The sequence below is a fragment of the Lutra lutra genome, chromosome 3, assembly GCF_902655055.1.
Source record: "Lutra lutra chromosome 3, mLutLut1.2, whole genome shotgun sequence".
Classification (NCBI taxonomy): Eukaryota; Metazoa; Chordata; class Mammalia; order Carnivora; family Mustelidae; genus Lutra; species Lutra lutra.
The window spans coordinates 40,777,602-40,790,885 of record NC_062280.1 but is presented as its reverse complement, the minus strand read 5'-3'; the positions used below and the strand labels follow the sequence as shown (position 1 = coordinate 40,790,885).

General features: G+C 48.0%; 1 protein-coding gene across 1 annotated transcript in view; it reads right to left on the bottom strand.

Moving 5' to 3' along the window:
* Positions 1-13,284, bottom strand: part of EFHD1 (EF-hand domain family member D1) — a 42,071-nt gene that overhangs the window by 5,110 nt on the left and 23,677 nt on the right. Inside the window, exon 3 of the mRNA XM_047722622.1 lies at positions 6,605-6,739. Within this exon, the coding sequence (XP_047578578.1) occupies positions 6,605-6,739 (135 nt within the window). The remainder of the gene's footprint in view (positions 1-6,604; positions 6,740-13,284) is intronic.

The following is a 13,284-nucleotide window of genomic DNA, read 5'->3' as shown; positions in this document are numbered from 1 at the left end:
GTATTAAAAGTTAAAAAAAATACTAGAAGTTAAATTATATAAATCTATAATTAGATTAGAAAAAAGAGAAATACATATTACAAAGTCATTGCTTCCTAACCATCTTGCTACATTTTACGCTTTCTGTTTTGGAGGTTGTCTGTTTCTGTTCCAGCTCTAAGGTGGGAAACTTACTGGATGATGCTAATTACAAATCCACCTTTGGCAACATCTTGTTGGAAGCTTGAAAGCAACCCCCCCCCCCCAGGGGTTATTTACACCTTGGAACCCAACAAAGTGCTACAAAGCAGGGTTTGATTTATTATTTCATTCACAATCTTTTCTTAAGAAAGTAATGGGAATGTTAAAAATGTAGATTAAGCTAAAAAATGTGTATTACCTGTAGCCTTTATACTATGAACAGCTCCAAAGAATTTTACGGAATATTTTTCTAGTACTTGAAAACTATTACCAAATTTGGCAAGGGGGGTAACTGGGTGGCTTAGGTGGTAAGCATCTGCCTTTGGCTCAGGTCATGATCCCAGGGTCCTGGGGTGGAGCCTACATGGGGCTCCCTGCTCAGTGGGGAGCCTGCTTCTTCCTCTCCCTCTGCTCCCCCAACCCATGAGCTCTCTCTTCTCTCTCTCAAATAAGTAAATAAAATCTTTTTAAAAATTCAGCAAAAAAGTTGCTCACATCATTGAGGAATGAATGAAATTGAGTTTCATTCACTTTTTCTTATGAATTAAGTTAAACAAAGTATCAACCAACACTCATGTTGGACCTAGATTCTTCTGTCAGTTGCAACCGTAGGCCGGCAACAGATACAGAGCCCAGAAAAAATTAAGGAACCATTCTTTGATAATCAACAGACCATGTGGAATTTATAATAAAAGTACTGTACACTTTATTTGCGAAGTGTGTGCTATCTATCCTTTATATCATTAAAATTTATAAAAACATATGGATATATGTATATGCATACTCTGTTCAGAGAGCCAGTTGCTAAACATTCACCAACAAACCACTGTCACTGTCTAAGCCTCAGTGTTCTCATCTGCAGAGTGGGATGCCACCACCTCTCCCCCTCCCATGTGTTAGATAAGACATGAACCTAAGGTCCACCTGCCCACTACTGCTGGCTAGGTCAGAGGGGGAGGGGCCTTTGCAACTCCCTCATTTGGGGTCCTTGTTCTCCACTATAAAAGCTACCTCTTGGGGTGCCTGGGTGGCTCAGTCAGTTAAGCATCTGCCTTCAGCTCAGGTCATGATCTCAGGGTCCTAGATTTGAGCCCTGCTTATTAGCACGGGGAGTTTGCTTCTCCCTCTCCCTCTGCCCCTCCCCTTGCTTGTGCTCTCTCACTTTCCCTCTCAAATAAATACAATCTTTAAAAAAAAAAAAAAGCTGGGATGCCTAGGTGGCTCAGTTGTTAAGCATCTGCCTTTAGCTCAGGTCATGATCTCAGAGTCCTGGATTCAAGCCCCACATCAGCCTCCCTGCTCAGCAGGGAGCCTGCTTCTCCCTCTGCCTGTGCTCTCTCTTTGGCAAATAAATAAATAAAATATTTTTTTTAAAGTCTCCTTGATTCTATGGTCTGTGAGTGCTGTCTCGCCAATCACCCCACTCTGTGTCTTCATCATGTTTCCTTCTCTGGGAACCACTTCCCTGGGTTCTAAAAGCACCTGTCTACTCTAGGTTAAAAACAAAAACAAAAACAAAAGTTCTTCTCGCCTGGGTGGCTCAGTTGGTTAGGCAGCTGCCTTCGGCTCAGGTCATGATCCCGGCGTCCTGGGATCGAGTCCCACATCGGGCTCCTTGCTTGGCGGGGAGCCTGCTTCTCTCTCTGCCTCTGCCTGCCATTTTGTCTGCCTGTGCTCGCTCACTCTCCTCTCTCTGACAAATAAATAAAATCTTTAAAAAAAAAAAAAAAAAAGTTCTTCTCTGATTCCAAGCTACCATTCCCACTTTGTCTAGACCTCCTCTGCCAGCCGTCTACACAGAAAAGTCAAGCTGTTTCTCCCCAGTTCCCACTCACCTTTTATCCTACTGCCATCTGCCCTCCACCAAGGAACCTGCTCTCTCAAAAGTCTCCAATGACCCACTTGCCAGAGCCAACACCCCCCCCCCCCCCCCCCCCCCCCCCCCCCCCCGCCTCATCTGACTTCTCCTCTTCCTGAAAGTGCTCCGGTCCTCCAAAATGGCATTTTTTTCCCTGGGTTTCCTTGTTATCTCTGCTCACTTCCTTCCCACAGTCTCCTCTAATTCTCGAGGTGGTACTTGGATCTTGTGAAGGCGGCTCCCCTTGTCTGTGTGGTCCGTGAAGTGTTCATTTCCCCCTTCTCTCCTCCTCCAAGGAGGCGCATGCCCTAAGGGTCTGTGGAGACGGACCCCACCCTGACTCCAGAAGAAAGCCCAGTCAGGGTAATGGTATCCCAGCTCTTGTCAGTGCTCGGTTTGGCAACGGACATGCGTGAAAAGATCACTCCACGACCCTCAATATCTAGCATCCCCATTCTTCCTAGCAGCAGAATTATAATCAGACACGTGGGTCCCTAGGAAGAAAGGCATTTTGGACTCTTCTATGCAGGTGTGACCAAGTTCCGTCCCACAGGACACGAATGAGACTCTACCAAACACTGTGCCCTCCATTTTCTTCTTTTTTAAATTTATTTAAGCGATCTCTACACCAACATGGGGCTCCAACTGATGACCCTGAAAATCAAAAGTCACATGATCTTCTTACTGAGCCAGGCAGGCGCCCCCACGGTGTCCTTCAAATCAAAGTGCCGCCATCCCCTTCCTCAAACCACTCCCACAGGAGGGGTGTGTCCCTGTCTCTATTTTTAAAATACCATCAACCCCTCTCTACACAGCTCCACAAGCCTCATTCTGGAGGAATATTTTTTTAAATATTTTATTTATTTGACAGAGAGAAAGAGAGAGATCAAAGTAGGCAAAGACGTAGGTGGAGAGAGAGGGGGAAGGAGGCTTCCCGTTGAGCAGGAGCCCAATGCGGGGATCGTTTCCAGGACCCCGAGATCATGACCTGAGCCAAAGGCAGAGGCTTTAACCTACTGAGCCACCCAGGCGCCCCCTGGTGGAACATCTTACTATTCACCTCCCAGCACGCACTCATACAACTGAGACTGCTAGTTCCTTTGGGATCCTCCCCAGCCCCACTCGCTACCCTCAACGGACCTACATTTCTCCGGACATCTGTGGAAGCCTCCCTGACTCCAGCCTCTCCCCAGTGCCCAGCACTGGTCAGGCAGAGGCCCCCGGAGGGCCCCCCACACCTGCCGCCATGGTTCCCCCGCAAGGCTGCGCAGAGCCCATTATGCTCCACGTTTTCTGGGCCCTACCCTGGGAAATCCCAAGTAGGTCTTGGGGGGCCGGAGGGGAGGAGACCCGAGAAGCTGGTCTGCAGATTTTTCTGGTGGTCAGCAGGCTGGAGAGGCCTGACTTTCAGGGGAGACCAGAGCTCTCCGTGCACCTGGATCCGGTATGGACTGGGGGCCAGCCTCCCAACATTCGTTACCCTCCATGCCTTGGAGCCTTTGTGCTTGTGTTCCCACGGCAGGAAGGCCTTCCCCTCCTTGATTACAAGGTGGATCCCGATTCATCTCTTAACATCTGTCGCCAATGTCAGCTCCTCTATGGCCCTCTCCCAAATCTGAGTGATGATTCCCTCGACTCGTCATTCATGCAAACATTTATTGAGGGCCATTACGTGCCAGGTCTGTAATTACAAAGATAACACACCCATTCTGCCTTTGAGTCTGGGTTGCGGAGGCAGACAGACAAGTTCAAAACATTTCATTGCTATTCTTTTCATCTTTTCTCTTCTTTATAAAAATTGTGCACGCACCTTATAAAACATTCCAAAAATATAAAAAAGCAGTCCCTTGGTCAGTCATAGCTATTACTAATACTCAGATATGTAATTAGCCAGGTTGGATTTAGTATTTAACAAAATTGGTTTGTAAACATAATGTTCTGCTTCCTTTGTTTCATACATCTGTCCACACTCAGAGTGTGCAAACGGGCGGGCGTGCCATCAGGGACTCGGTGCCCTGATAATGGAAGCTTTGGTTGATTCCAACTTTTCTCTATTGATGCTGTATAAAATCCCTGTGACACATCTATGTTTATTTGCATGAGTGCCTCTAAGGGATAGAATCCTAGGGGCAGAATCCCAGAAGTAAATGATACAAAGCATTCACAGCCAGCCCCAAACTGCTGTCTGTAAAGCTGGGACCATTTCTACACTCTCACCAAAAATGTCTGAGAATAGGGGAGGAGCAGAGGGAAGGGGAGAGAGAGGATCTCAGGCAGGCTCCATGCCCATCAGGACCTGAGGCGAACTCAAGAGTCAGACGCTTAACCGCCTGAGCCACCCAGGCACCCCTTGAACAGATAAATTGTAGTACCACTTCTATTCGTAGTAGAGGCACACAGAAGAGGGTGGACTTTCTCAAGAAAAGCAGCCAAACTCTGCTCCTTCCACACTTTAACATGAAAGGAATAGAGTTTTCTAGAAATGGGCCTTTGGGTTGGGTATTTCAGGGAAAGGAAGCAGCAGGCACTAGGCCCCAGGGATGAAAAGGCATGGCAGCACTGAAGAAATGTGCTTGGGCGGCGAGGAAGGCCAGAACAAGGATCGGAGTCGGGTCATAAGATCCTTCATGGTTTCCAGAGACTTCGTGCAGACTTTTAACAAGAGCACGGTTTGGTGAGCTGCAGCAGTGGCCCAAAAAGTGTCATGCTAAACTTGGGTCTCAATGTCAGGCCCCTGCCCACGGCCATCACCCAAAGATCTCCAAGTGTTGGCTTATCGGGCGATGACTAGAGAGGACCCATCCTTCCAGAACCCATCTATCCCTCCTCTCTATTCCCTCTCTTTTAAGGCTGAGAGTTTGTTTTCCTCATGAGACTATGTGCGCCATCCTGGGGAAGGCAAAAGTTCTGTCTACTAGCTCCTTGTGAAGGAGCTGTATTTCCAGAGTTTACTGTGCCTGGCATCCCCAGGGCTGTGTCGAATCAATGCTAAGTCATGAAGGAAGGGCCAAACCACTTTCAGGATTGGACACAGAATGCTGGCATTGAAGATGCCATGAGTGGCTGGCCTATCCCAAGTCCTCAGATGATAGCAGGAGGAACTCGGGTGTCAGGGGTTCACCATGATTCACAGTCTGCATACTGGCAGAATGATGACTGACCCTGTCTCCAAGCAGCATCACGGGATGCAAGGAGCCAGTCCTACTCGGGGTTGAGCATGGCCAGGATGGTTGCCAGGGACACTGCGTTTCTGGGCAAGCTCCTAGAATAAGCCATCACTCCCCAAGAGGCTGGCTTCCATCTGGGATGGGAGGGAGTCCCAACAGCTCCTATCACGTACCCAGTGCTCACAGTGAGCCAGTCACTTGCTAAACACTTTTTTTTTTTTTAAAGATTTTATTTATTTATTTGACAGAAATCACAAGTAAGCATAGAGGCAGGCAGAGAGAGAGGAGGAAGCAGGCTCCCTGCTGAGCAGAAAGCCCTATATGGGGCTCGAACCCAGGACCTGGGATCATGACCTGAGCCGAAGGCAGCGGCTTAACCCACTGAGCCACCCAGGCGCCCCTAAACACTTTTTTTTAAAAGATTTGATTTATTTGAGGGAGAAAGTGAGTGTGAACACGGAGAGTTACAAAAGGAGAGGGAGAAGCAGACTTCCCACTGAGCAGAGAGCCTGACCTGGGGCTTGATCCCAGGATGCTGGGATCATGACCCCAGCCAAAGGCAGATGCCTAACCGACTGAGCCACCCAGGTGCCCCTAAACACTTTCTATATGTGAGCTCATTTAATCCTCATGGTCATCCTGTTATCGCCTCCACTGTACAGATGAGAAAACTGAGGCACAGAGTGGTAAAAGGGTCAGTGGAGGAGGCAGGACCTGACCCCAGGCAGCCCTCCCCACTGCACCATTCTGGCTGACTGGAGATTTGGAAGGCTCTCTGATTTCTCTTTCTGCAGGTGTGCTCTGGGGAAATGAAAATGACAGCGCCCAGCCAGGGGTAGGCTCTCTGTAAGTGTCTGATGACGGGATGAACGTGTGAATGAATGGAAGCAGCCAGAAAGGCTCTGGAGCCATGCACTGGAGACTGCTTCCCAACCCCCTATATCACTGTCAGTGGAGCAAATAATGGTTCAAACTGGGGCAGGGGGCAGGCCACCGGGGCTCCCTCCTCTGGCCCCACTGTTTGCTCGTTCACACACAGGCACTTAAGACGTAAAGGTTCAGGAAATTGCTCCAGTAATTCAACTGCAGCTCAGGGCAGACAGGAGTTCTTCTGGGAGGTCTGGATCCAGACTCGATCGGGAACCTCGTATCAGCAAACCCATTTGAATCAGAAACCAGAATGGAACGCATGTGCCATCTGATTGTTTTTCCATTTTGCTTTTCGTTTTCAGACTGCACGCAGACACACTCGTTCCCCTTCAATCACACACGATACACACTTAAGCTACTGCTGTTCTGCTTGTCCTGGGCGAGCGAATGAAGCAATCACTGACTGGGAGCTCGGGTCGGGCAGGGTGAAGGGATGGAGGACCGTCCTGTGAAAGAAGGAAACACCCACCTTGGCCTCAAAGAAGTGCTTGGCACCTTTGACGCCCTCCTGGGCCACATCGATCTCGGAGAGCTTGGCCAGCGCCATCAGCCCGCTGTCCTCCTCCAGCTCCCCCGCCGCAGCCTTGTGGAATACGAGCAGGAACTGCAGGAAAGGGTTGATCAGAATCCAGGTCAACCTCACAAAGACTTACAGTGATCCCCTCCAGCCCAGGGGAAAGGCATGATTGCCAAGCCTACGAGAAAGGGTGTCAATACGTGCGTGGGACCAATTAGATTGTTTGCTTTTGCTAGTGTTCTCTATTTTTTTTCCTTTTTCTTTTTTTAAAAGATTTTATTTATTTACTTGACAGACAGAGATCACAAGTAGGCAGAGAGGCAGGCAGAGAGAGAGGAGGAAGCAGGCTCCCCCAGGAGCAGAGAGCCTGATGTGGGGCTCAATCCCAGGACCCTGAGGTCATGACCTGAGCCGAAGGCAGAGGCTTTAACCCATGGAGCCACCCAGGTGCCCCTATTTTTTTTTTTCTTTTCAAGATTTTATTTTGTAAGTAATGTCTACATCCAGTGTGGGGTTCGAACTCACCACCCTGAGATCAAGAGTCATATGCTCCACCAACTAAGGCAGCCAGGCGCCCCTCCCAAGTGTTTTCTAAGAGATCTTTACAGAAACTGGTATGCTTCAAATACTTGAGCTATCACTTACCTTTTCATTGTGTTTATGATCATTTTTGACTTCTAAAAATTTTATATAATTTATCAGTCTTTTTTTTTCTCTCTCACAGGCATACCAGTGTTATGCTGAGAACAACCTTTCTTGCCACCAAGGTTACAGAAACAATCACCTATGTTTTTGTCTCTTGCTTTTATGACTCCTTTTTTGGTTAAACGTGTAAATATTTAATCTTTGAAATTTATTCTGATCTATCCTGGGAGGTTGATCATTAACCCTATTTTCTTCCAAATGGTTAGTTAGCGATCTCCACACCATTTATGGAATAATCCATCCTCTTCCTCCAGATTCCAAATTGTGACCTGAATGCATTCATCTTTAAAGCCAATTTGTTCTAAAAAGCCTACCCGGGATATATCCCCCTACCCCTGCCACAGGACACATTTTTAAATAAATAAGCGAGACTGAAAAGGCAGGTCTCCCATCTTCCAGCCCTTCCCCAAGATGATTTTAGACTTTTACTTCTCTAAAGAATTTTGGTGAATTTATTTGTCAAATAACCATTGTCCAAACTTCTATAATTGTTTTTTTCCAAGTCAGCACTGAAAGAGGCCTTTCCAGGTTTTCGGTGCTATGTAAAACACATGGGTCTCCAGGGGAGTTTTGAGGTTTCAGGAGGTTTGTTTTTTTTTTTTCCTCCATGACCATCCCCTCTAAAAAATGGTTTCCCCAAGGGAAAAGGACATTACCTAAAGTAGACTGAGGGGGCAAACAACTCCAACGGGCTTTCCAAATTCCAGCTTGGGTGTGTTTTCCTGCCAAGACTCTTAGTCCCTAGAGGGAAGTGTGTTTCGTTAAATGGAAGTCTCAGCCTCTACCACTACTAACCCCAAAATGTCATGCGGATAAGCCTGTCTTTGTAATTCTTGCGAAGCAAGGGATGAAGTAGGATTCTCCAATATGTAGCTTTGCAAAGGCTGCTGTGGGCCACTTGGCTCCACAGAAATGCCACGGGTTTGTCCACCTGCAGCTTCAAACTTCCTCACTAGAGGCCGGCAAAGACTCAGTTTGCTGCAGACTATCGGAGCCAGAATATGGGCTCCTAAGTGTTGGGAAACGAGCCCTTCGGAGGGGAGACTCCCAAGAACAGGATGGAGGGCAAGGGGGCTACAGGGGGACGGTTGTAGTCGGGCTCTCATGAAGAGAAGGCAGTAGCCAAAATGTCAGCAATGGAAATGTGAGCCATCTGCAGAAGGAAGGAGTGAAAATCTGTCCCTTGGGACCCTGCCCACCCTTAAAATATTTACAGCTTACAGAAACATCTCCCCCATCCCTCCCTTGCTCCACAAGGCAAATACAAAACAGGCAGCCCCTCCACACTGGGAAGGCAGCTCTAGAAAGATGGAGAATGGGGGTCCCTAGATGGCTCAGTCATTACTCAGTCATTAAGTATCTGCCTTTGATTCAGGTCATGATCCCAGGGTCCTCGGATCAAGCCCCGCATCAGGCTCCCTGCTCTGTGGGAAGCCTGCTTCTCCCCCTGCTTGTGTTCCCGCTCTTGCTGTCTCTCCCTCTGTCAAATAAATGAAATCTTTAAAAAAAAAAAAAAAAAAAAAAAGATGGAGAATGGCCCCAGCTTAGCAAAAATCCAAGTGACCTTGGTGGGGGGCGGGACAGTGTGTCCTTATCCCTGAGATTCATTTTTCTCACATCTACAGTGTATGTGGTATTTACAGGCAGCTTAAAGTATTCCTCATGGATCTTTTTCTCCATGTGTGCTCACTTTCACTCTGCCAGCTCACGGAGGACCAAAGCAGCCCTGTCTTAATTTAGGGGTCCTGACGCCAGCCAGTTAAACAAAGTAGAAAAAAGAAAAATCCAGCTCAACCTGTACATGTTCAGCCTTCCAGAAAAGCATGCCAGGCATTCCCATTTGATTTTATTGTAATCACCAACTCCTGAATGACAATTTCTCTGACTGCCCAGCCTTGTTTGTCTTCCTATTTATAGTCTACAAAGACTGGTATGTTGTGGGGAATTGGAAAGTGTCCTAGTTGTGACTATGAGCAAAGCAGGGAGGGGGGAGAGAAGAAGCAGAAAACAAAGAAACAGAGAGAGAGAACTAACAAGGCTAAAACAGTAATTTCAGGCACAAGCTAACAAACACATCTGATAAATTTAAAGAATGTCTAAATTTAATTTCTTTTTTAAGTAAGTGATATTCTTAACATGGGGCTCAAATTCATGACCCCAAGATCAAGAGTCACATGCAGGCACCCCTAAATTAAAAAAAAAGAAAAACATAATTTCATGGCCCGGACCGGTAATGCAAACATTTGCCCTGAATCGGCACTCTAAGATCACAAGTGACAGAAACAAAGTCGTTGGCTTAAGCAAAGAGGAGGATTTTGTTATATAAAAATGTTGACTTATTCTTGCAGGAACAGTCAGCTGCAGAACCAATTTGCAGTAGTTCACCCCAATTTCAAATTCCCAGGACAGGGAATCTAGTGGACCTAGTCCCGCCAGGGGTCCATCCATGGTCCAATCAACAATGACGCTGATGAGCAACCTAACACCAGCCAGGGCCCCACCCAAAGGAAGGTAGGGTAGAAGGAGAGACTGGAACCCGTAATTCCCAGTACAGACAGGTATCCAGTAAACCCATCACCCAACCTTTGTACAAAACTACCGCAAATCTGGCCTTGGAGCAATTTTTCTTTCTTTCTTTCTTTCTTTCTTTCTTTTTTTTTTTTTTTTAAGATTTTATTTATTTATTTGACAGAGAGAGATCACAAGTAGGCAGACAGGCAGGCAGAGAGAGAGGGGGAAGCAGGCTCCCTGCTGAGCAGAGAGCCCCATGTGGGGCTCGATCCCAGAACCCTGAGACCGTGACCTGAGCCGAAGGCAGAGGCTTAACCTACTAGGCCACCCAGGCACCCCGGAGCAATTTTTCTTTAAGAGAGATATAATGGAGGGGCACCTGTGTAGCTCAGTCAGTTAAGCCTCTGCCTTCAGCTCGGGTCATGATCCCAGGGTCCTGGCATCAAGTCTCGTATCGGGCTTCCTGCTTAGCGGGGATGTGGATGTGACTTGCTTTGGTCAAGTTAATCCAAAGAGAAATAAAGAGAACAGAAGCATTCATTAAGGACCTACTAAATGCCAGGTTGTGAGGAAAGAACTATAGAAGTAAGCAATTTTGTCTATCTGGCAACCTGGCCGCCACATGATGTTGATGGTGGAACCATTGGCTATGATGCCCTGTGGGGCATGACAGGGACCCAGCCAATCACAGTCCCCTGATTGCAATGACTGGTCCAGGAGGTGGGGACACGTCCCCAGTAGCAGCATTCAGAGGCCAGCTGAGGCCGGTTCAGGCCCCCACGGCTGCTAACCTGGGACAATGGAACCTGCAGCTGCTGGCGGCCATCTTGGCAGGGATCAGGGAGAACATGCGATGTGGAAAGAAAAGGTGAGGTGGACATAGAAGAAAGCACGGTTGAGCTCTGACCAGAGAAATATGCTGCACTACTGTGCCCAATGCACCTCCACTTCATCTCCCGTCTACGGGAGCTGAGAGTTTTTGTTTGTTCTTTTCCCGTGTAAATGAGCTGGCATTCTCTGTCACTGGTCATCAGGAGTTCCAACTGATTCCAGCACGGAGAGAGAACTCCGTTCTCACAACAGTCCTGAGGGAAAGCTATTAACACGGCTATATTTTTTTAGAGTTTATTTATTTAGAGAGAGATGGACAGACAGTGGGAGCAGAGGGAGGGGCAGAGGGAGAGGGAGAGAGAGAATCTCAAGCAGACTGCCCACTGAGTACAGAGCCAGACATGGGGCTCCATCCCATGACCCTGAGATCATGACCTGGGCTGAAATCAAGAGTTGGAAGCTTAATCGACTGAATCATCCAGATGCCCTTTAACACTTGCATTTTTTTTTTTTAAGATTTTATTTATTTGTCAGAGAAAGAGAGAGTGAGAGAGTGCGCGAGAGCACACAAGCAAGGGGAGCAGCAGACAGATGGAGAAGCAGACTCCCTGCTGAGCAGGAAGCCTGACACAGGGCTCAATCCCAGGACCCTGGGATCCAAATCTGAGCTTAAGGCAGACACTTAACCGACGGAGCCACCCAGGCATCCCAACACCCCTATTTTAAAGACAGAAAAATGGAGGCCCAGAAGTAAAATAACTTGCTCAAGGTATACAGCTCTGTGTGGAGACTGAGCTCTGACTAGAAGCCTCTTGTCATTACATAACCAAAGTACCAGCACGCCAGCGGCTCCCAATACTGGTGGGAATCCGCAGAATGGACCGCCTGGTTGGCTCCACTGGTAAGAGTGTACAACTCTTGATCTTGGAGTTGTAAGTTCAGGCCCAATGTTGGGTGTAGAAATTATTTAAAAATAAAATTTGAAAAAGAAAAGAAAAGAAAAAAAAAAAACACCAAAAAACCAGGAGGTTGGGCTGTGAGTATTTACAGCAAACATATCCCCACCTCCAAATCCTGCCCCTCCAGGCACAACTGCTAGAGATGGGACCACAACAGGACTCAGAGCAACAAAGGACTGACAGGAATGTCACTGAGGCTTTGAAATGCGGGTAACAGGAATACTTCGGAGATTTCCAAACCTCTGATGTCCACCTGTGGGCATTTCTGTGGGAAATGGCCAAACATGCAGCTAAGAAAAGCAAACCAGGCATCTTGGATTTGGCAGGGAGTGTGTCTGGGTGGCTCCTGGGACTGTGTCTTTGCTTGGCCAGTGACCTGCACAGCCCTCTCAATACCTTCTTGATTTCTGTTCCCCCCAGGTCACAATGTGCCACAGACGCTCTTTCCCTGGTGTTGCCTCCAAAGCTTCACCCACGGGAGAGCTTCTACCTTCTCTACCCTGGGGACAGCTGGGCTGAAGGAGCCAGCACCCAGCACGAATGAGAGGCGGGGGAGCCAGAGGGACAGCTGTGGAGGCGAGAACGGCAGCTGACGAGGGGAGGCTGTGGGCACCGAGCCTGCCGCTCAAGTCCAGCCTTGAGCTGGAACGTGATTTCACACTAAGTCCTGACCATGTTGGGCCTCTAGCTCCTTAGCTCTGGAACGAGAAGCCTTGCCTAGAATATCCTGAGGGTTATGCCCAACACAGGTTTTCTGGGATCTTCTATTTCTGCATCTGCCAGTTCAGGAAAGGAAGAGAAGGGGCGGATCTGGAGCTGATCTGTGGGCAGGGAGAGGCCAGGCTGGTTTCACCACAGCTGGGGAGGGGACTCACTGCTGCTGGTTCAGCCCCGGGGACCTTAGGAAGAATGTCCATGGGCCCCAGTGAGCCTGGAGAGAAAACCTGTACTTGGGCAAAGCTCTCACCATCAGGAACCAGGATGCTGGAACTCCAGTGTTTCTGGAGTAACCAAGGTCACACACCGGGAAGCAAGGACAGTGCTCTCTAGTTCCAGACCCGGAGGGCCCCGCCTGAGATAGGACAGAATGGGACTGCTAATGCTCGGAGCTTTGAGCCCGGATGTTGTCCCCAAACCTGGTCTGACACCAGCGCACACAGACACGACTGGAGGCTTCACAGTAAGACTCAAGCACATAAGACATGGAACCCTTCCTTGAGGGGCTGCATCCCTGCCTTGGAAGAAACCCAGTGTCCTTGAGACTCTCCCCGCAGCCAGAAACGGCCTTATCACCAAAGTTCTCACACATTTAGAGATCAGACTTTGAATCTACTTGTACTCTTCCAGAGAGATCTGTACGTGGAAATTTTGCCTGCAATTTCAGGGATTCTAAGGCCGAAAAGCCCATTCTTGGACTGTTATGGGGACACAGGGAGCTCCAGGAGCACGGAGTAATTGCTTTTTGATCATCTTTAAGTAGCTTATTGTAAAAATTTAAAGTTTTAATATCTAAGAAAGTATGAAATTATAAATCTACCAAAACTTTGCACACATATCCACTATTTGGTAAATATCCTTCTAGAATTTCTCAACACCCAAACATTCACCCAAAGGAGGTTGTCCTAC